The 22463-nt window shown below is 41.0% G+C and overlaps 1 protein-coding gene across 20 annotated transcripts in view; it reads left to right on the forward strand.

The window, feature by feature from the left end:
* NEB (nebulin) overlaps positions 1–22463 on the forward strand; it is a 218335-nt gene that overhangs the window by 150598 nt on the left and 45274 nt on the right. For 17 of the 20 annotated variants that reach the window (XM_055572581.1, XM_055572583.1, XM_055572586.1 and 14 more), the window contains exons 116-134: positions 850–957; positions 3010–3123; positions 3426–3623; positions 3948–4052; positions 4678–4782; positions 5732–5839; positions 7410–7517; positions 8848–8955; positions 9500–9604; positions 9706–9810; positions 10444–10542; positions 10879–10989; positions 15216–15320; positions 16014–16118; positions 16375–16479; positions 18593–18697; positions 18850–18954; positions 19589–19693; positions 20667–20771. In XM_055572581.1, the coding sequence (XP_055428556.1) occupies positions 850–957; positions 3010–3123; positions 3426–3623; positions 3948–4052; positions 4678–4782; positions 5732–5839; positions 7410–7517; positions 8848–8955; positions 9500–9604; positions 9706–9810; positions 10444–10542; positions 10879–10989; positions 15216–15320; positions 16014–16118; positions 16375–16479; positions 18593–18697; positions 18850–18954; positions 19589–19693; positions 20667–20771 (2109 nt within the window). Of the gene's footprint in view, positions 1–849; positions 958–3009; positions 3124–3425; positions 3624–3947; positions 4053–4677; positions 4783–5731; positions 5840–7409; positions 7518–8847; positions 8956–9499; positions 9605–9705; positions 9811–10443; positions 10543–10878; positions 10990–15215; positions 15321–16013; positions 16119–16374; positions 16480–18592; positions 18698–18849; positions 18955–19588; positions 19694–20666; positions 20772–22011; positions 22117–22463 lie in introns of all 20 variants that reach the window. The other 3 variants (XM_055572601.1, XM_055572582.1, XM_055572587.1) reach the window with 1 other exon arrangement.

The following is a 22463-nucleotide window of genomic DNA, read 5'->3' on the forward strand; positions in this document are numbered from 1 at the left end:
GCTCAGTTGGTAAAGAATCCGCCTCCAATGCGGGAGACCTGGGTTCGATCCCTGGGTTGGGAAGATCCCCTGGGAGAAGGGAAAGGCTACCCACTCCAGTATTCTGGCCTGGAGAATTCCATGGACTGTATAGTCCATGGGATCCCAAAGAGTGGGACACAACTGAGTGACTTTCACTTTTGCTTTGTGTGTTCATAGCTTTTTATTTCTCCTGAGTAAATAAATACCTAGAAATGGAAACATTTTATCTCCTGCTGCTGCTGCTAAGTTGCTTCAGTCGTGTCCGACTCTGCGTGACCCCATAGACGGCAGCCCACCAGGCTCCCCCGTCCCTGGGATTCTCCAGGCAAGAACACTGGAGTGGGTTGCCATTTCCTTCTCCAATGCATGAAAGTGAAAAGTGAAAGTGAAATCTGTCAGTTGTGTCCGACTCTTAGTGACCCCATGGACTGCAACCCACCAGGCTCCTCCATCCATGGGATTTTCCAGGCAAGAGTACTGGAATGGGGTGCCATTGCCTTCTCCATTTTATCTCCTACTATATATCTATTTAATATTAGTGGTTTTCATCCTCTAGGAATCCTAGACCTATGAAGGAATGAATATGTTATCAAAATCTCTGATAACTGTCAAACTGTGATAAGTGCTATGGGAAAGAACAAAATAATGGACTCTGAGATTATGAACAAGGCAGTAAAGCAGTTATTTACTTGGGAGCACTTGGCTCCCACAGAGTGAGATTTGGGGTTGTTAGGGAATGTCTGAGAAGGACAGAAACAGGGAAAATTTGCCTCTGGAAGTTATCCAGATTGCATTATTTTGTGTTCACAAGATTTTTAACCCCCACAGAACCTGTACAAGGAGGCCTGGGATAAAGTGAAAGCCACCAGCTACATCCTACCTCCTAACACCATGTCCCTGACACATGCCAAGAACCAGAAGTACATGGCCAGCCATGTAAGTCAATTACCCTTCCCACCATTCCTTGCCCTTCCCTGCTCTCCTCTCCCAGAATGTTTCTGGTTGGTTCCTGTGCTGCCCAGAAGGACCCTTGGCACTTTCAAAGGGGCACACCAGCAAAAATTTCCGGGCGCTCAGTCATCACAAAGTCTGTGCATTTGTTCCTCTTCTCAAGGGCCCTGAAGTCCAGAGACAGTCACACACACACACATGAAGGACACCAATGTGACCTTTTAGGCCTCCTGTGTGCAAATGACATGGGTGGATATGGATATTTTAGCCAGAAATGGAAAAGAGGACATAATACACCATATAAAATGCACTTTTTTTTTAATAGAATTATGTGACCTTTGGTAGAAAAATAAACCAGTGAATGTGATAACCAGTTATTTCATCAGCCCCAAATATATGATTTAAGAGTAAATTGTTAACTTTATATCTATGAAATATAAAAATTTAAAAATCTTTTGAAACTGTTTTTTTAAAAACAAAACTTTTCATAGATATAGACATAATTTTCAAAAAATCCTAAATCACCTGAGCTGTTTGAATATAGTATAAGGTCTTAGCACTTTTAACCCTTTATGCCTAATATGTTCTTAAGTAAAACCTTTTATTATAAAACTCCCTATAAATTTCATTGCAGTTAGCTCTTAATTTTGAACATTTTCTGTAACACTTCAGACCAATATTTCTCAGATCTTTTTTTCCCACACTGAGAAATCTATTTTGTACTGCAGATCAGCACATAAATACACACCTGAAGTTTTTGAGAATTCCTTCTGACATAAGTATTTTACAGAAGAGTGCTTATGGCTACACCATAGACAGTGCATCCCGATCTTTCAATTCTCTTCTCTTAATCTTCATATAAATGCTAGAGACCCAGGAAGTTGGTTTCACTACCATCTAATGGGCCTGGAAATGCACAGTTTAGAAAAAGACTTTGTTAGACAACATATGGAATTAATTTTTACCCAGAGGGAAAAATTAAATCTATATGATTTTTCCCAGAACAACTTAATTTGGAAGATTGCAAACAGACTAGCCCAAAGGATCAAGCTTTTCATTTGAGAATTTTTTGTAGATAGTTTTCAGAAAGCTCAGCAAAGGCTTTTTCCTTTAGTCAGGAAAAAAACTTACAGATGTTAAGATTCTCCAGGCAAATTGTTCTTGAAATCAAACAAAGAGAAATTAATTTTTAAAAGAAGAATTTCAACTTTAGTTTTTTTTTTTTAATACCTTCAAATACTATTTTCTTTATAACTGAGGAATAGCTTACATATAAGGAGCATGTGAACTAATGTTCTGGAAAATTCTGATGGGAAATTTCCTTGATTTCCATCAGTGAAGAGCTTTCCTGAAATTCTGCATAAATACTCCCATCTTTCCTTTTTTTCTCTTAATTGAGATGTGGGCCTCTGAGTTGTAAGAGGATTGTTATTTTATAATATGCCAGAAGAGAGGATCCCAGCCTCTGTAAAAGCCTTTCCTCCTAGTTCATAAAATAAAGAAACATTCATTAACAGGCAATATGGCTTAAGAACTAGACGTTGGTTTTCCCATAGACTTTAGTTGAACTGTATTTTTGGAAAACCTGATAGAAACTGAAATTCAAGGATTGAGCCTATTAAGCACCAGACTTGTCAGTTATTAAAAACAAAGAAATTCCTGAGCACATTTTTCATCTTTTACTATAGTTAAGAAAAACAAAGCCAATATCACAAAAGAGATCATTTTTAAATTACATCATCTTTAAAATTAGTTATAGTAACAGCAGAAATACTTGTATCAGTATGGGAGTTTTTAAAATGATACCTAAAGGATGTTTACACGTAGTCTGACCTAATCTTCAGGTAATCCTATGGCAGGTACCATGCTTCTTCTACCTCTGGGCACAGACAGGGAAACAAGCTCAGAAAAGTGCTGACCCCAAGGTGGCCCGTCTTCAGAGTTGGGTTCTTATTAATTAAGTCTCATGTTCTTTCAACAATATAGATCCAGCGCTCTTCAAAACTGTTTTACTTCCTTTGTATTTTCTCTCTATAGATCAAATACCGTGAAGAATATGAGAAGTTCAAAGCTCTTTACACTTTACCCAGAAGTGTTGAAGATGATCCGAACACAGCACGGTGCCTCCGAGTTGGCAAGTTTAACATCGATGTAAGTGATCCTAAAGGCTGGTTTCAAAAGCCAAGTATGGAACCACCAACTATAAGTCAGAACATTGTTCTCTTCAGCAATGTGCATGGCACTGACTGAGCACATGTGAAGAAGCTGAGAGCTGTGTCAGTCCATACTGCCTTTCCCCGCCCCTTTGGAAGTGTCAGAAACATCCAGTCCCCATCCTGCCCCCAGCCGATTGCTCTAAGTGGTGCTCCTGACCTCTGTGGGGTCTAAGAAAGGCACGTGTTGCCATGATCCTTGCATAGGTCCCTGTGTAACTGGTTACGTTATCTCCACAGCGCCTGTACAGATCTGTTTATGAGAAGAACAAGATGAAAATCCACATAGTGCCTGACATGGTAGAGATGGTTACGGCTAAGGATTCTCAGAAGAAAGTCAGTGAGATCGACTACCGCCTTCACCTCCACGAGTGGATTTGCCACCCCGACTTGCAAGTCAACAGTCACGTCAGGAAGGTCACAGACCAGATCAGTGACGTAAGTCCACTGCTTATGAAGGTCCTCCTCCCCAGCTCCACACACGCCCCACCCCCAAGAGAGACTGACTCACTTGGTTCTTTAGCTCAGCCCTCTTCCAGAATCACTTTCCTGTACACACAGTGGTCTACCGGGAATTCGTGCTGTCCCTAGAAGCAGGGCTCTGCATGCTGAAGTCTGCACAGCACCCATGGCCTCAGGGCAAAATGTTTTGCTTTTCATTCCGCAAAGTCATCCTGGGTCTAGAGCATGTCTGTGTCTTTTGAGTTAAAGTTACAGTCAAGTTTTCTTGTTCCAACCCCCTCCATCTGTTGCAACCCCCAGATTGTGTACAAGGATGACCTCACCTGGCTGAAAGGCATTGGTTGCTATGTCTGGGACACTCCTGAGATTCTCCATGCCAAGCATGCTTACGATCTACGCAACGATGTGAGTTTACCTTGTTTTTTGGTTTTTGGTTCTTTTAAGTATGCTTCCTTCCCTGTGTGGTCTAGAGTCAAGGGGAGAGGACGTCAAATACAGACACTGTCACACCCAACTGTGTCTGAAGTGGTGCTGAGGATGGCCAAGCTGGAGGAAGATGCTCAAGAGCACAGCGGCCATTTCTCAGGAGTGCAGACAATGCAGATGAGCTGTCCCATTGTCCCCTGGTGCAGAAGGGACCCCTGGTTCTTCTCGCCACCTTCTGAACGATTTTGGATATATTAATGAGCACATAATTCCTATTGTTAGAAAGATCTCATTTATTAGGAGTCTGTGATGCTATAGACAGGATCTATTTGTAAGGAGAGGATTTGCTAGGCAAGGTAATACTATAATCAAGATTTTAGTAAGAAAGCTTAAATATTCCTAGGAAGGCAGTTGTCAAGCCTCCTATAAGACTCTAGACGATCCATGTGACTATAAGCATTAATTATGCTAATTGTTATAAAATTCAGGGCTAATGTATGTGCATGCCATAAGCTAAACGCAGCCAAGCTTTATGTGAAAACCAACAATTTCAAATATAATGAATGGTCTAACACAGGCTTATTTTCTTTCTTCCCTTTGACAGATCAAGTACAAAGCTCACGTGCTGAAAACAAGGAACAATTACAAGTTGGTTACTGACACTCCTGTCTACGTTCAGGCTGTCAAAAGTGGGAAACAGCTAAGTGATGTAAGTGCCCAGTGAAGAAGTTACTTCAGGGAGAGTGAAACAGGCCACCGCGCTAGCGGAAGTGGGAAGAGCCAAAGACGGGGCAGGCCAGGCCGCTTCTCAATGGGAGACCAGTGTTGGTGCCTTAGAAAGTACTGAAGATTCTTCTCTGATTTCCTAAAACCTGATGTTTCTATTAGTTTCCTGGGTGGCATTGTAAGTAATCCCAGTTTATGAAATCCTTGGTGTTTTAGAGCTTCCCAGGTTGCTTTTTGTATCCTTGTGTCAGGAGCAATGGTTTATGCCTCATGGCCTCAGCTTTCTAATTCATTTAGTGCTCACTGTGATAAGGGAAGATGCCCTGGAGGCGGGCATGGCAACCCACTCCAGTATTCTTGCCTGGAGAATCCCATGGACGGTCCATAGCATTGCAAAGAGTTGGACACGACTTAGCACAAGTGCATGTGTGATAAGATGGAGAGAAGAGGGTCTCTGCAGTTACTGATGAGGCCTCTAGCACATGTAATCCGATAGACTTGAGAGAGGCACTTAATCCCCTGAGCCTCAGCATCCTTATGTGGACAGCGGGAAAGTGGATGGAATGCACCTGTGTAATAGCACAGTGGTACAGAGCAGGCTGCCCCCTTTTTACTAACCCCACAGGTTAATAAGCAAATATTAAATCCCACCAGTAAGTCAGAATGTGAAAACCTTTTATTGTGGAACTCATGGTAAATCACCCGCTCTTCCTCTTCATATGCCTGAGCTGACTCTTCCACTGATTTCTCAGTGTGGGATCCACACACGGGCCCTATTCCATTGGATAAGGCCCAGTATTCGAGATAGAGTTCTGAGGCAAAGGGAGCAGGCTGCCATCTTTATATTAAGAGACTTGGATTTGCATTTACTTAGCTTCTTTTACCCCTGCGGCCACAGTGCAGTCCCTCACTCTGCTGCTCTCTGCATCCAGGCTGTCTACCACTATGACTACGTGCACAGCATCAGAGGCAGAGTGGCGCCGACCACAAAAACCGTGGATCTGGATCGGGCCCTTCATGCATACAAGCTCCAGAGTGAGGTGAGCAGTGAGAGCTGGGCAGACTGCCCGGCAGAAACCCACGATGAGGGCCAGGCCTCTGTAGAAGTGGCCTCTCCTGGGCATCCTCAGCCGGACCTTGTAAATCATAGACTGTTCCAGTCACATGAGCTAAACAAAACAAAACAGAAAAACAGTGTATCACCTGTCTGCCCCCTTGGCTGAGAGCAAGCAGTGGGCATTTTTGGAACCGTGCATACATAGAAGACAATCAATCAACCATCTCTGCTCTCAAAAAGCTTACAGTCCAAGACAAGAGGACAAAGACAAGGCATATAGTCATCAAAGACTGTGTACAATACGAAATAAAGCTAAAGGTTACTGTTAGGATTCAGAAGAGAAAGAAGCTAGATTCTGCTCATCTGGTAGTCAGGAAGATCCCCTGGAGAAGGGAATGGCAACCCACTCCAGTATTCTTGCCTGGAGAATCCCATGAACAGAGGAGCCCGGCGGACTACAATCCATGGAGTGGCGAAAGAGTTGGACGCAGCTTAGTGAATAACACTTTCACTTTCTCAGTGTTACATTGGTCTCATGGTTAATGCCTCTCTCCTGCATTGAATGTTAAAACTAATTTGGTTTTTAATATTTTAAGTACTAGTCTTATTTCCTATACCTCCCCTGAGAGAGAGACTATTTCAAATCACAGATAGAAACTCCTTTCCTCCTCCTGCATGGAATATGAGCCTCCCAACCCAACAGCCTAACATTCAGACATTGTGTTTATGGGGCTCTGAGGGCTCCCAAAGATGTGTCTTATAATTACTACAATCTCAGGATTGGTGATGGCTTGAACATCAGCTAACCATAGGGTTAACCACAGAGCTGGCACTGGCTGCCTGTTTACTTTTCCCACATGATTGCTGGATGCTATTCTGTGAACCAGGCATATGTTTAGAAACAGAGGTATTTTCTTTAAGCCTCTTCACTTATTGCTCTTTTAAAAAATATATATGTTGAGTAGTTTAATATGTATGGATATGAGAGTTGGACTATAAAGAAAGCTGAGTGCCAAAGAATTGATGCTTTTGAACTGTGGTGTTGGAGAAGACTCTTGAGAGTCCCTTGGACTGCAAGGAGATTCAATCAGTCCATCCTGAAGGAGATCAGTCCTGGGTGTTCATTGGAAGCACTGATGTTGAAGCTGAAACTCCAATACTTTGGCCACCTGATGCGAAGAGCTGACTCATTGGAAAAGACCCTGATGCTGGGAAAGATTGAGGGCAGAAGAAGGGGACGACAGAGGATGAGATGGTTGGATGGCATCACTGACTCAATGGACATGGGTTTGGGTGAACTCCGGGAGTTGGTGATGGACAGGGAGGCCTGGCATGCGGAGGTTCATGGGGTTGCAAAGAGTCAGACAGGACTGAGCAACTGAACTGAATTTAATTCATTGCTTGACTCTTAGAATTTACTTAATTCCTTCCTGAAATCAATTCAGTGAGTGTAAGTAGATTGAAAACCTAACACAAGCTGGAAATGATTTGTTTAACTTAGATCCATCATTTGATATAGTTGTCATTTAACTTGCTCTTCTTCATCCTGGCAGAATCTGTACCGAAAAGCTGGCCTGAATGCCCTGCCCACTGGATACAGGCTTCCAGTAGACACCCCTCACTTCAAACACACCAAGGACACCCGATACATGAGCAGCTATGTGAGTGGTCTTCTCCTCGTTGAGATGGGGCTTAAAGTAGGAAGGAGGATACTAATATTTATTAATAGCCTATTTTCATCCCCTTAATCACACCCTGAGGTTTCAGCATGATACAATGATGGGAGGAAATTCCCTGGCGGTTCAATGGTTAGGACTGGTCACTTTCACTGAGAGGGACACGGATTTATTCCCTGGTTGGGAAACTAGGATCTTTCATGTCATGCAGTGAGGCCAAAAAAAAGATGGAATTAAAATAGTTTTTTGAAAAAATGATGGTAGCAGGGAAGGGGAGATGGTATATTTTCCAGGCGTGTTGCTTCTGCAGTTTAGCAGTGCCTGGTTAGCATGATGGGCTAGTAAACGACTTTCATGGGGTTCTATCTGCATGACTCAGTTACCTTGGCTCAGGGATCATGGCTGCCAGAATGCTTCTAATTCTGTTGGCCTTAACACAGAAACATCCTGAACTATCTCAAATCACCTACTGGAAATGCTCCTTCATATGTGCGCTACTGCTGTGTGGCGATAGTATAGTCTGCCTTCTGCAATATCTTATAAAAAAATACCACTTCACCGTGTGTTCCTTTGAAAAGAAAGACTCTGATACTTGCCTCATGGCTGACCTTCTGTGCCCATTTCCTAGAAAGCTCGGAGGGTACTTAGGTTCTCATTACCTGCAGCTTTCCCAGGCATTACCTCTAATAGCAACTTTTTCCACTAGTGTCAGGCTAGGATGTAATGAGCAGACCTGGAGAGGCATTGTCTATCCTGGTGACTCTGGCCTTCAGGTCATACCCACAAACCAGCCATCAGCTCAAAAATGAGATCTTCCTCCCATATTGCCCTCCAGAGCCCTGGAAATTGAACCTACTGACCAGTGAAGTCCCGCAGCCAGTGGCCCAGTAATGTGGTTTCCAAAGCAAAGTCACAGATTTAATTATCTAACACCATTGTTTTAAACAGTTTATGAAGTTGTTCATCCATCAGTCTTAAAATCAGTCTCTCATTTCTGCTTTGCATATTCTTAATTTCGTAGCCATATTGGGACTAAAAATACAGGTTTTTTTGTTGTGTTTTGCCTACCGACTTACAAACAGATTTAATCTAGGCAACCATGAATTGTATTCCTTTCTGGATCTGGCTTTATTAGCCAACAAAATAATTTTCAAGACTTAGATTATTAGAGAAATTTTGTCAATGATTTTTTTCCCATACTTAATGCTTAGAGAGTAGTTTTCAAATGAAAGTGACAACGCTCTTCCGTTTGACAAATGTGATGCTTACTCTTTGTTCATCCATCAGAGATCTCATTCTCACTTTGCTTTTGCAGTTTAAGTACAAAGAAGTTTATGAACACATGAAGGCATATGGGTACACACTTGGACCCAATGATGTCCCATTTGTCAACGTCCGGAGGGTCAACAACGTTACCAGCGAGGTACTGTGACTATTAATTCTGTGAGAAATTTCAAAGACCATGGCTTTGTTTGCAATGCATTAAGAATTAGTTGTATTTCAACTACAAACTTTAATTTATCTGCAAGGAATAAGGGGATCCTTTCATCATTTTGATACTGGTATCCTATGGCAATATTTTTATATATTTAGTAATACCTTTGTTGAGACCCACCCATCCATATATTATGATGTAAATAATTCCTTCCTTTGACATTTGTATTAAAAATCTTTAATAAGATTGCATATTAGTCTGATTCATGAGCCTGAATAGTTTTCTATGTGAACTATTGGTTTGAATATCTAACCCTACTTTCCAGCCATCTGATAGAAAGTGGAAGCCTGTGCTTCAAATTTTTCACCCAAGTAAAATAAATATCATTTTCTATGTTTTTCTAATTTCAACCACTTTCTGTACCTTAATCTTGCCTTTCATGGCTGTTTAAATATGTGAAATATTTGATTAATGTACAGATGCTCTCATCATCCTACACTAAACACCTGGAATGGTTTTCTCCCCAATGCAGAGACTGTATCGACAACTATACCACAAACTGAAAGACAAGATCCACACCACTCCCGACACGCCTGAAATCCGCCAAGTCAAGAAGACTCAAGAGGCTGTCAGCGAGGTGGGTATTTTCTTAGGAGAGAGGGGAGGCCATGGAACCCAAGGACGAAGGTCAACCACTGGTCTCTAATTTATGTGTTTATGTGCATTTTCCCCCTGTAGTTGATTTACAAATCAGACTTCTTCAAGATGCAAGGCCACATGATCTCGCTGCCGTACACACCTCAGGTGCTTCACTGCCGCTACGTGGGCGACATCACCAGCGATGTAAGTATCTCATAAGGGTCTTTCTGGGGGACTCTTAATAAGAAGCAGGCTTGCTCTCTCCACATGGAAGCCAACCAGTCGTTGAGCAGCCTTTTGCATTGAGTACTTGTCAACTGAGTATACAACTTGGAGGTAAAATTGTGTGGAAGCAGGACCCCACACTTCTCCAAGTAGTAAGAGGACCACTTGGGAGATACAAGAATCGCTGAGCACCATTCTACATCCAAAACCAAATCATTACTAGCACCTCATTCCAAGTGGCCTCTGTCCTAGTCACATTTAGTATCTTTCTCTTGCTTACCACTACTCCCACCCCCTTTCACCACTTCCTATTGTCATTTTCTTTTTTCTCCTCGAATGTTTCCTTCTCATAAAAGACCACTCCATTTAATCTATGGTATTTTTCATCCATATAATAATAAAATAATAGCCATGTCCTCTTTTCAGGTCAGGGTTAACAATTTAAATTTTAAAACCCTGTGATTTACTTGAGTTCAGGCAAACTCAGAGGATGGGGTGGATGTGCTGAACCAAAATCAAGGTCCTTCAGTATAAAAGTATCACTACTCTGTCTTAATTGCTCTTGTTTTGAATTTGCTCACAACCAGCTATATTTCTATGTTTGTGACACAGATTAAGTACAAAGAGGACTTGCAGATCCTGAGGGGAATGGGCTGCTTCCTGTACGACACTCCAGACATGGTCCGCTCCCGGCACCTGCGGAAGCTCTGGGTGAGTGCCCCCCCCCACCCCGCCCCAGCCCACAGCTCTGCCCACACAGCTTCACAGTCTGGGCAGCAAGAATCTTTGTCTGTAGCTTCTGTTAAGGGAAATTTGCCCTCAACCCACTGAGCAATCATGACTCACTTAAGATGATGTATGCCTCCTGTAAAAGGTAGTGAACTTAGTAAAATGATGAACTGTTCTTGGTCCTGCCTGGGAAGACACCCAGGATAGAAAGGGTCAGCACAGCTTGCATGTGCCCACCATTTGAAAGATGATGCGTGACCACGACATGCAATCCTCAAGTGATTAATCAACTCGCATTCCCTTTGTTGCCTTCTGAAGTCTCACTACCTGTACACCGATAAGGCAAGGAAGATGCGAGACAAGTACAAGGTGGTGCTCGACACTCCGGAATACAGAAAAGTGCAGGAGCTGAAGACACATCTGAGCGAGGTGAGTACATCTGTCACCATACGGGCCTCGTTCCTCTAGCGATCTGTTTTCAGGTAATGGTACTAGGCGCAAATCCTTCTGCCTTTAATTACAGAGTGTAGCCGCCCTGTGTAAACAAGTTGGTTGACCTCACTTTGCCTCAGTTTACTTATTTTGTCCCTTTTTAATAAGATGAGGCTGTTGATACTTGCCCTACCTATAGCTGAACATTTGCACGAATTTGTAGATTAGAGAGTCCTGTCTTACACCATTGTTGTAGCCTCCAAACTGAATTTATTTCTAAACTTTCTCTGTCATTAATCCCTGCTGTCAGGACTCTAATCATGGCAGTGCTATCAATGGCTCTCTGCTCCGCTGCCCTCTCAAGTTCCAAAAGGCTCCGTTTCATTTTCATCTGCCCCGACTTGCACTAAGGCTCCTGATTGATTGCAGTTAGCTGTGCACAGATGTGACCCTTTCACCTATGTTGGTCCGTTGAAGATTGCCCCCCCCCATCTTATTTCCATGTGTATCCTATAATGCTTTGGTCATAACAGATGTCCTTGTTTGCCAGGGACTAAAAGGTGCTCCCTAGAGGTAAGGACATTCCACAAACGTAAATGATCAGTGGTCAGTGGGCCGTTCTCATTCAACCCAGTTTGTCTTGCGGCCTTATTCATCAGACTCCATCCAGCTGTCAGGTCACTTCATTAGCTCTCCTTTCTCAGTAACTCTGATGTGTGCTGATTAGGAATGACTGATGTTCTTAGACTTAGAGGAGCCCTGGAAAACCATGCATTGTCTTTGGGGGAGAGGAGTTGCAGCCTCCTACATGCGGAGTGAGCCAGGGTGGAGGATGAGTCACCCTTCAGCTGTCACAAACGCTGCCCTGGGCACGTTTGCTTTCCTGAGTGCTTCCCTCTGTTGTTTTAACCAGAGCAGCCCTCAGATAGGAATGCAGGTGGGGTTTTCCCCCTCTATAAAGGGACCTCTCCACTCTGGCTAAGTATCAGAATCATCTCTGAAATGTTTTAAAACTGCCCTTGAGTGCACTCCAATCCCAAGCCCCACGCTAGACTCTGATTCTCTGTCTGGATATCTGTGTGCTTTTAGCTGCTCCATAGATGGTTCTAATATTCAGCCAGCACTGGAAACCACTGCTTTAAAGTATTACGTCTCTCCTCCAGCCACCAAATAATTAAGTTGTTTGGGAACTTAAAGTGCTTATTGGTATCTTTGAAATACCTTTACTTCTCTTAGCTGTCTGGGTTCAGAATTATCTAAAACTTTAATTTCTCTTCTTCCCAATTCCTAGTGTGATTTTGTGCATATTATGCAACAACACTGAGGAAGAAAAATAGGCATTTTCTTTAGTAGTGCAATTTCTCTCACACTTGTCTCACTGTAGAATGACCTGGCTTGAGAAAATACCAATTCGAGCTACTACCTTGGATTCAGGTCTGGGGTAGAGCCTGCAAATTGTGCTTAATAAGGGCTTTGGGGGGTTCTTTTTTAATTGAAGGATATGGCTTTACAATATTGGTTTTGTTTCTGCCATACATCAACATGAATTAGCCACAGGTGTACATACGTCCCTTCCCTCTTGAACCTCCCTCCCAACTCCCACCCCATCCCACCCCTCTAGGTTGTTACAGAGCCCTGGTTTGAGTTCCCTGTGTCATACAGCAAATTTCCACTGGCTATATGTTTTACATATGGTAACGTATATGTTTCCATGCTACTCTCTCCATTCATCTCACCCTCTCCTTCCTCCCCAAGGACTTTGGGGCTTTTAAAGATCAGGAAAGTTTTGAAAACACTGGCTTAGTAAAAAGTTGATGCCCCAAAGTTCAACTTATTGATTTTGGAGTTGTCTTTAAATTGTGCAACTTTTTGACACGTATTTATTTGTAGTACTGGGAAGCAGAGATGTTGTCCAAAGGAGCATAAACAATGCATACCAAACAATGCATACCTAAGTATAGGGAAAATATACTTCAAAGAGAATTATAGGAATGGCATGGAGGTGAGTCTTAGCTCCACACTTACTTCCATTGTGTCATGTGACCTTATCTAATTCACTTTACACCCCGATTTCCTGAGCTAGAGAATTAGACTAGATGATGATTTGGGCTTTCTGTTCGCCATAAAATTCCATGATTTTGTGGATTTGATTTATTCAAAAATTTAGCCTCGGAGAAAGAGTAAATTTCTATTTTGTTTATCTCCTTTCTTTCAGTAGTAACACCAAAAACAGCCCCAAGCAAATGAGCTAAATTTTGTTTCAACTTGTACTTATATATAATTTAGATGTAAGGAAATGGATATGAACATACATATGTGTATATATATTATTTATTTCCTACATTTTATCTGTTCAACCAGCATTTTTATCCACGATTAGGATAAATTAGGATTTATTCTCCATTTAGACTTTCTAGTTTGCCTTATTATATTAAATAATACTAAATAGCCTCAATATTTACTAGTGGGCTATTATTTTTCAGATCTTTTATCTAAATACAAGGTGATACTGGGATGATCCAGAGGGATGGGATAGGGAGGGAAGTGGGAGGGGGGTTCAGGATGGAGAACACATGTACACCCGTGGAGGATTCGTGTCAATGTATGGCAAAACCAATACAATGTTGTAAAGTAATTAGCCTCCAATTAAAATAAATAAATGTATATTAAAAATAAATAAAATCTGGTTCCAGAAAAAGGCTAAATAAATAAATAAATACAAGGTGATACAAGAATGATAAACTGAGCTTCTGCATTCCATGGGTTCATAATCTCTGAGAAGAAACAGACATCAATAGGATAAGTCGTATCCTACAGGAATGATCAAGACAGAATGGACTCTACGAGTTCTTCAGGCGGATAAAACAGGGAAGAAAATTCTAGGTAGAAAGTATGTGAAATGGGCCATAATAAGTTCTAGAAACTGGGACTTGTTTCAGATAGCACATGGGGAATATGGAAGACTTGGGAAACGAGAGTGGAGACCTAGGATAGACAGGCCAGGTTATGAAGACTTGTGGTTGGTATATTAATGATCTTGGACTTGATGAGAAGTCACTGAAGAATTACTTCTGAGCAGGATAGTCTGAACATTAAGACCTAATTAGTTCTGAACTTTAAGCAAATCTTTTTCTCAGGCTTGTTAAAGATGAGTAAGCCCTGTGAAGTGTCCAGTAGAGGATTTGGGAAGGAGGTTTAGAGGCTCTTAAGGATGTATAGTAACAAGTGGTATAGGAGGCTGAACTAGGGCATTGGCAGTGAGAAAGGAGAAGGAGGTCATATTTAAGAACTGTCACAAAGTTAGGAGTCCAGGATTCATGACTGTTTTGATGTGCAGATGAAGGGAAAAGGGTCTAGAATGACTCCCCAAGTTTCTGGCCTGTGTGGCTGGGATATCAAGGAGCTATTTAACAAAATTTGGAAGCCATCAATCTCAGACTGATGGTTGAGGTCCTGGGTACAGATGAGGTTATCCAAGCAGAATGTATAGGGTAAAAGGGGCTAAGCCAACACTTAACTCCAGCTAATAGCTGACTTTGGGGGAGTGCAGAACAATAGAAGGAAGCTGAGGAGTGCCTAGAAAGATGGGAGGCCACCTAGGGGAGAATAGGGGAATGGAAGGCAGAGAACAGAGTTCAGGAGTGAAATTGCTGAGCAGTTACAGTTGCTGCAGAGAAACATTCTAGGATTTGGCAATTGTAATGTTTGCGGTAGTCTTAATGAAATTCACTTCTTTGGAGTGGTTGGGTGGCAGTAAACTATTCCCGTGAGAATTTAATCAAAAGAGAAAAGAAAAACACATAGTCTGCTTCGTTGTGAAAGAAAGAAATAAGGCCTTTGGCAGAAGTTGGAAAAGACTTGATGAAAAGAGGGACTTGGGTCTGTTTGTAGAAGAAGGGAACGGGCTAGAAAACCAGAAAGGCTGAAGGTTTAGAGAGGCAGGGGGTAACTGCTGGAACAGGGTCCTAGAAGGCATGGGTGAGAAGGGACCAAGAACACAGCGGGAGGCTGGACACTTGAACAGGCTGCAGAATGTCTCTAATTTTGATACAGGGGAAAAAGAAAAGGAGGGGGTAAATAAAGTATTGGTTTATTGGACAGAAATTGAGGTTGTCACAGTGGGAGAGCCCCTGCTTTGTCTCTGAAGTCATCAATAAAGGTATCTGCAGGGCACAGGACGTGTCAATGAAACAGAATGATGGTTATCACTATTTTATGTCCAGCTGGTGTACAGAGCAGCAGGAAGGAAGCAGAAGTCAATCTTCACTTCAGTTCCTGATACACCTGATCTCACAAGAGCCAAGAGAGGGCAGAAGCTTCAGAGTCAGGTAACATTCATACATGAAGATTCAGAAACCTCCCGGGCTGGCACCGCGGGGAGTGTGTGTGTGTGTGTGTGTGTGTGTGTGTGTGTGTGTGTGTAGAGGGGTGGTTCTGTGTTCCTGACCACTCCTGTCAGTAGCAGACCCTCATACTTGGTGGTCCTGATGAAGCCTCATGCCCTTTAACTTCGAGAAGCTGTTTTCTCTGGGGGCAGTTGTCACTAGGGTTAGGTTTCACAGGAGCAGGTAATGCCATGCCATCTTTTCTAAGTTCTATACAATTTTAATTATTGGATGAGTGGTCCGTGGACTCCAGGTGCTGAAAATAAAATTTAAAAATTTGTTCCATAGAACCTATCTTTTGTCCAGAGACAAATGAGACCACATTTCATGCATTCAGGCTAAAATGGGGGAAAATATGTTGAGGAATCTATCAGGATCTTCTCATTCTTCTGTTGGCATTTTATCACGTGTTTAAACTGTACTCAGCAATAAGAATGTTAGATAACTAGAGTGTGTACCTGTGTTTCTTAACATGAGACAGAGAAAGAAATAAACAGAAACATATGTAACAAACAAAAGGGCAAAAACAGGTAGATACTGCCCTTCCATTTTAGGGTTAGAAATGAGTAAAGAGGACTGAATATTAAGTATGGTGTTTTATCTCTATAACATCTGATCCCTATTCTTATAATTTAGTATCTGTATGTTGAACTCGCCACCAAAGAAAGACCCCATCATCACGCTGGAAACCAGACCACAGCCCTGAAGCACGCCAGACACGTGAAGGACATGGTCAGCGAGGTAAGTTGGGAATTCAGCACTGAGGCACCGGGCAAAGAAAACAAATCCTTCATTCAAACCTCTACCTGCTGCCTCTGATCAGAGAGCTCCTTTCTAGAAGTTGCGCTCAGCAGTATCAAGACACAGAAAGCAGAGCTTTTCTCTTAACGAGTATTATCCATTGTGTCCCTAGGATGGATCTGTGACATGGTTGTGAATTGGGAAGGATGAACACTCCTGAGCTTAAATTTCTCTCTCTTCCATCTTCATTTCTTAGAACAAGTACAAGATTCAATATGAAAAGATGAAGGACAAGTACACTCCGGTTCCAGACACGCCAATCCTCATCAGAGCCAAGAGGGCTTACTGGAACGCCAGTGATGTATGCATCTGTCCCTTCTTCCTTCTGCTGTGAGGGGGCAGCCGAAGTGGTGGTACCTAAGAAGCATGAGACCAGGAAAAAAATGAAAACACAAAAGCCAAATGGGCACAAACAACACCCATTTGGCAAAGTCACTAAGAATAATGCTGGGAGATCCTGAGAACCTATGGCTTTTCTCGTTACTCTTCTGAGCAAAAATATGACCCTTCTGATTCTTTGGTAGCATTTCCTAGGGATACTTAATGACTAGTTGTTACTTATCCATAAAATGCTGCCCTGGGAGCCAGCCAAACACAGTTTAAAATCCAGATGCTGTGATTTGCCTGGTGTACGACTATATAATTTACCTATTTTTTCTGAGACTCTTTTCTTGTATTTGGAATGAGGATAAGAATTGTGATAATTAAATTAGACTAAATTTCAGGATAATGGTACACATTTTTAAAACAGTACTGGTCTCTTAGTTGACATTCAGAAAATATATGTTCCTCTCTTGATTGCTAACTCATGTGAATGATACATTTGTTAGAATTAGGAGGGACAGATTTTAATCTCCCATGCCATATGATCAAGGACAAGAGTGCCTTTCAATGGTAATGAGATTTTCTGTTAATGAAGATATGAAATAAATCAACCCCGGGTAGATGGCTGGTCCTTACCAGTTTTGTGTCCTAGAATCCAACTGTGAATTCATTGCACCTGTTCAGGTAACAGGTAACAACCCCATCACCCTCAACTTAACAACATAACTCTAGGATTTCAAGGAATCTTAGCTAGTTAGTGATCCCTAAACTGCAATGTGAAAAGGTACAGCAAATTGGAACAATATCTCAGTTCTATAATTTTGTCATAAATTTTCATTTGCAGCTAAAAGGAGTCTGCTAGTTGGAAAGAGGCCATGTCAGTTTGCTTAAAATATAAGCTGAGAAAATTGTGAAAGTGTTGGTCACTCAGTTGTGTCCAACTCTTTGTGACACCATGGACTATAGCCTGCCAGTCTTCTCTGTCCAGGGAATTCTCCAGGCAAGAATACTGGAGTGGGTAGCCTTTCCCTTCTCCAAGGGATCTTCCTGACCCAGGGATCCAACCCTAGGTCTCCCGAATTGTGGGCAGATTTTCACTGTCTGAGCCACCAAAGAAAATCATATGCTAACCTCAAAATCAATTTGCTTGGGTATTTTTTGTCTTCTTGTGACATCCCCATCTTTATCACTTCAAGGTTACTGTTGAATATTAATTTGAACTAAACTTACTCTGCGTCACCACTTCTCAGAGATGTCCACACAGTGAAATTGGCCCCTGGAGCTCATTTTACATCAGTGTAACAAGGGTGGTATCTCATATTAAGTTCAGCCTATCTACCATGGCTATCCCCACAAGTAGAGCAAAAAAAAGAGATTACCCATCTGAAAAACCAAGGAATCCTTCAATATGTGTTTGCTCAGCTACCCAGAAAGAAAGGATTTGTTTGAGGTTGAAAACGGTGTGCTGAGAGAAGTATTCATTTCATGCAAATGAGATGACTCTTCTGTGATATTCCTAGGCTAAAGTCAGAGCTATATCTCTTGAAATATCACAAAGATAGAGATTATTATGAAATCAAATTTCAGGATGGCTCCATGGAGAAGACATTTTAATACAGGAGTTAAAACTAAATCTTTCTTCTTTTTCCATGTACATTAGTAGGTCTTGGGCTCAACAAAGTTATGCTTTTTTTTCCCCTTCTCCTCCCAAATGAGCTTTTGGTTTGCTCATTTTACATTTAAATAAACTTTTAAGTACTTGTAGATTTATAGAAAAGCTGTAGCCATAGTATAGTACAGAGTTCCCACATAGCCTACACCCAGGGTCCTATTGTTAACAACCTACATTACCATGGGACATATGTCACAAGCCAATATTGATACATTATTTTTAAGGAAACTCCATACTATATGCAAGGTTCATTAGTTTTCTCCTAAAGTCCTTTTCCAGGATGTGAAAGAGCTTTTTGATCTCCCCCAAATTTATTCAAGAGAAAAATAAGAAATAAGACAAGAGAATTCAAGGTTAAAAGAGCTTAATTATATACTGTGGTCATTTTTCACAATCCATGTGCTTTTTCTCTTTCCAGCTACGCTATAAAGAAACATTTCAAAAGACCAAAGGGAAATACCACACTGTGAAGGATGCTCTAGACATCGTTTACCATCGCACAGTCACAGACCACATCAGCAAAGTATGTCCCTACTTACTTCTGCTTGTGTTGGACTCAGTAACCCACCATCATTTTTTAAAGTATCCTCCCTTTCCTAAAACTCTCTGAAAACAAGTAGATTTTTTTACGTTAACTTTGGATAAGACGTTAAAACTGTCTTTGTGGTTTTATAGATAAAATACAAGGAGAACTACATGAGCCAGCTGGGAATCTGGAGGTCGATTCCTGATCGCCCTGAGCATTTCCACCATCGGGCAGTCACTGATGCAGTTAGTGATGTGAGTTGTGAAATCTATTTTTACACATAAATTAATATGCCCACATGACTTATGAAATCAAAAACTGTATAACAACTGATTTAAACTTGACTAACTTTTAGCTCCTGTGTATGGATGTTTAAGTCCTAACACTCATTGCTGAATAAGTGAGCTTCAACTTGAGAGACAGAAAAATGTATTCACATTTGTCAGCCTAATTTTTCTTCTAAATGTGTTACATCATATTACATGTCTGGAAGTGATATATTTCATCTAAACAATAACCTATTTTTGATCTACTGAAGAGACTACTTCATGAAGCAATTAAGACACATAATAATGCTCATTTAGGAAGAAATTTTAGTTCTTTATATGAAAATACAGCTGCCAGCTTAATGATATACTCTTTAGGAAAGTATGCCTGTTACATTTGAATTGCTTTAATTGGTATTAAAATGAAAATTCCCATATGCAGTACAATATACCATAAAGTGGGCAAAAATCAGTATTAATGGAAACGCCTCTTAAATAATTATTTCAGTACTTTATTATTCCATATACCTCACAGTCAGAGCTTCTATTTGTTCTACTTTTGTTGATCCTAACCTGCTATTTGAAGGTAGGTTCTTAAAACTCTTTGATGTTCTTCTCCCAGGTGAAATATAAAGAAGATTTGACCTGGCTTAAAGGCATTGGTTGCTATGCCTATGATACTCCCGACTTTACTCTGGCTGAAAAGAACAAGACTCTCTACAGCAAGGTATGTATTTACTCAGGGATAATGGCCACATCCATGCAGTGTACTCCACTGCCCCCAGAGAGTACTAGAACTGAGGAAACAGCTTCTCGTATTTCCATCTCTGTCCTTGCATCTAGACCCTAAAGTAGGAACATACTGCATTATTCACTCTACTCAGGAATATTTTAGTACTGACCTCATTGACAACAGTAATCATTTATTTATATCATTCCTTGGAATTTGATAAAAGGTCATCTCAGTACAACTCCTCATGGCTCTTCCAGAATTTCCTTCCTAGTAATATGTCTCTGGATGATTTGATATGGCAGCAGATATAAAGTGAGATTATTTTAATTCACAAACATGTGACTTGAAGCAAATAACTTTTTTATGGCCTCATTTTCCTACTTACAAAATAAAGCAGTCAGATTAGTTTCCTTTGAGATCTAAAATAGAAGTCAGCAAATTTCTCTGAAAGGTGCCAGATAGTAAATAGTTTAGACTTTGTGGACCATGTTCATTCTGTCGCATATTCTTTGTTATAATCCCTAAAGATTATTAAAAAAAATTGTCTAGTTTGTGGGGCTATTTAAAAACAGGTAGTGGTCTAGATGCTAGCATATTCTTACTCTAAAATATTATAATTATCTGATTAATTCCTGTAAAACTAATTAAAGAGTTAAAAACTGCCTTCACGTACACATGGAAATACCTTCAAAGTAAAATAATTATCACTATAAATATTGAAACAAAGAAGAAACTGATTTGAATTTTTACCCAATATGGGAATAGATCCATTTGACGTCTAGTCAATGAAAGTATGTATTTGGGGGCTAGTTTTCAAGGCATTGGGGTGGTATGCCCTTCATTGCTTTGGGAGATAGAGTACGTTCAATAATTACTTGTTAACTCTATGAATGAATTAATCACACATGTCTCACTCTTAAGATAATCACAACCTGCTATCAAGTAACCATGTTTCTGTTTTCTCTAGTATAAGTATAAAGAGGTATTTGAAAGGACAAAGTCAAATTTCAAGTATGTTGCTGATTGTCCAATCAATAGGCATTTCAAGTTTGCAACTCAACTGATGAATGAGGTACGTATGACCTGATCCAGTTTAACCTATTAACTTACCTTAGTACTCTATAAGTGACATTTGATTAAAACTCAACACATAAAATGACAGGAAAGCCTTTGAGTCTTTGGGAAGACACTTATGATATCCCTGTTTTATGGGCTCTGCCAAAAGCAGGAATAAGAACAAATGAAGGGCCTGTGCAGAGTGGAGTGAGGGCCCACAGCCAGCGTGGCCTCTGCTGACACTGGCATGGGGCAGCACAGCCCTTTGGGTGCCTCTCAGTCAAACTCCCTTCAGCAGGATTCTGTATAGAGTTGGGAGACCCAAAAGTTCAAAGTTAATTTAGTATCCCTTACCAGGGCCCAGAAATGGCAGCCCTAATCGTGTAGTTGTGATTCACACATTCAAATATATTGCCATAGTTACTCACACATTGCACAGAAGTGTCCATTTGCATTCAAGATATTCCTCTGTCTTCTACCCAGTTTTTCGTGGTACTGGCTTTGCAATAGTTTAAGTTAAATTTAGCTTAAAATGATGAAATAAGCAAGCTATGAATTAACATATGTTTGGATGGTTTTACATTTAATTTCCTGTCTTTGTATTTTCTACAGATTTACATAAATTCAAAAACATTAGAAAATTAGTAAAATGAATCTAAAAAATGAAAATATAGCCAATGGTATACTTATTTCAATGTGTTTCTTTTTTTGTTTTTAAATTTGCTTTATTTGCAGTAGATTTCCAGGTGGGATGACTCTGAAGAATTACTGTCAGTAACTTCTTAGGAAGACAGTCTTGATATATTTTGTTTCTATTTTTCTAACTCATGAAGTATTTCCAGGTCTCTTTTATAATAAGATAAATTAACTAGCATTAGAATGTGTCCATGAATATGCTTTTGATTTTACCAGCATTTAGTAGTAAGCCTATAGCTTGTCAGTGCCTTATTATAAATACGATATAGGATGTCATAAAACCAACATTGCTAATGACATCATATATAAAGATGGGACATTTTAGGCACAAGGTGCTTCCACTTGGGTGTCATAATTGATCTAGCCCAAGCCCCAGCCTTCTCCAGGTGATCTTCCTTTGTTTAACTCTCTCTGCCTTCCTGTTTTCATTACCCTGGATGCTTTGGGAGCCCACCTCTAGAAAGGACATGTTTCTGGCTCTCTGAAGTGTTTATCTTGGGACATTTCTATACAGCCTTGAAATTGTACTCTTGCTATAATTTGATATGATGTTTGAGCAGAAAAAATACAGAGCTGATTATGAGCAGCGGAAAGATAAATACCACCTGGTAGTCGATGAGCCTAGACATCTGCTGGCTAAGATCGCAGGCGACCAGATCAGTCAGGTACTGTGATGGGGCCGTCTGGATGGCCAAGCAGGACTGCGCTCCAGTTTCTCATGAGATGTCGTCCCGTCTGCTGCAAGGATGTCATAGGTTCTGCCTATGATATTGGGATGTTCTGTTCCAGAGTATCTGTCTAGCCACCCAAAGAGCCCACGAGCTCTTTGAGTGTGCCAGTCTATGCTCTGTGTCCTCACGTGTGCGGTGGTGAAGAGGCGACGCACAGCTGGGTCCTTCCACCCTTCATCCTTCTGGAGGGCCTGTATGTCAACTGCAGGTCCAAAGTGCAAATTAAGGTGTAAATGCAGAAACAAACAAATTAATGGCAAGAAGACAGAACTCCTTACTGT

Source organism: Bubalus kerabau, chromosome 3, assembly GCF_029407905.1.
Source record: "Bubalus kerabau isolate K-KA32 ecotype Philippines breed swamp buffalo chromosome 3, PCC_UOA_SB_1v2, whole genome shotgun sequence".
In the NCBI taxonomy this organism is placed as follows: domain Eukaryota; kingdom Metazoa; phylum Chordata; class Mammalia; order Artiodactyla; family Bovidae; genus Bubalus; species Bubalus kerabau.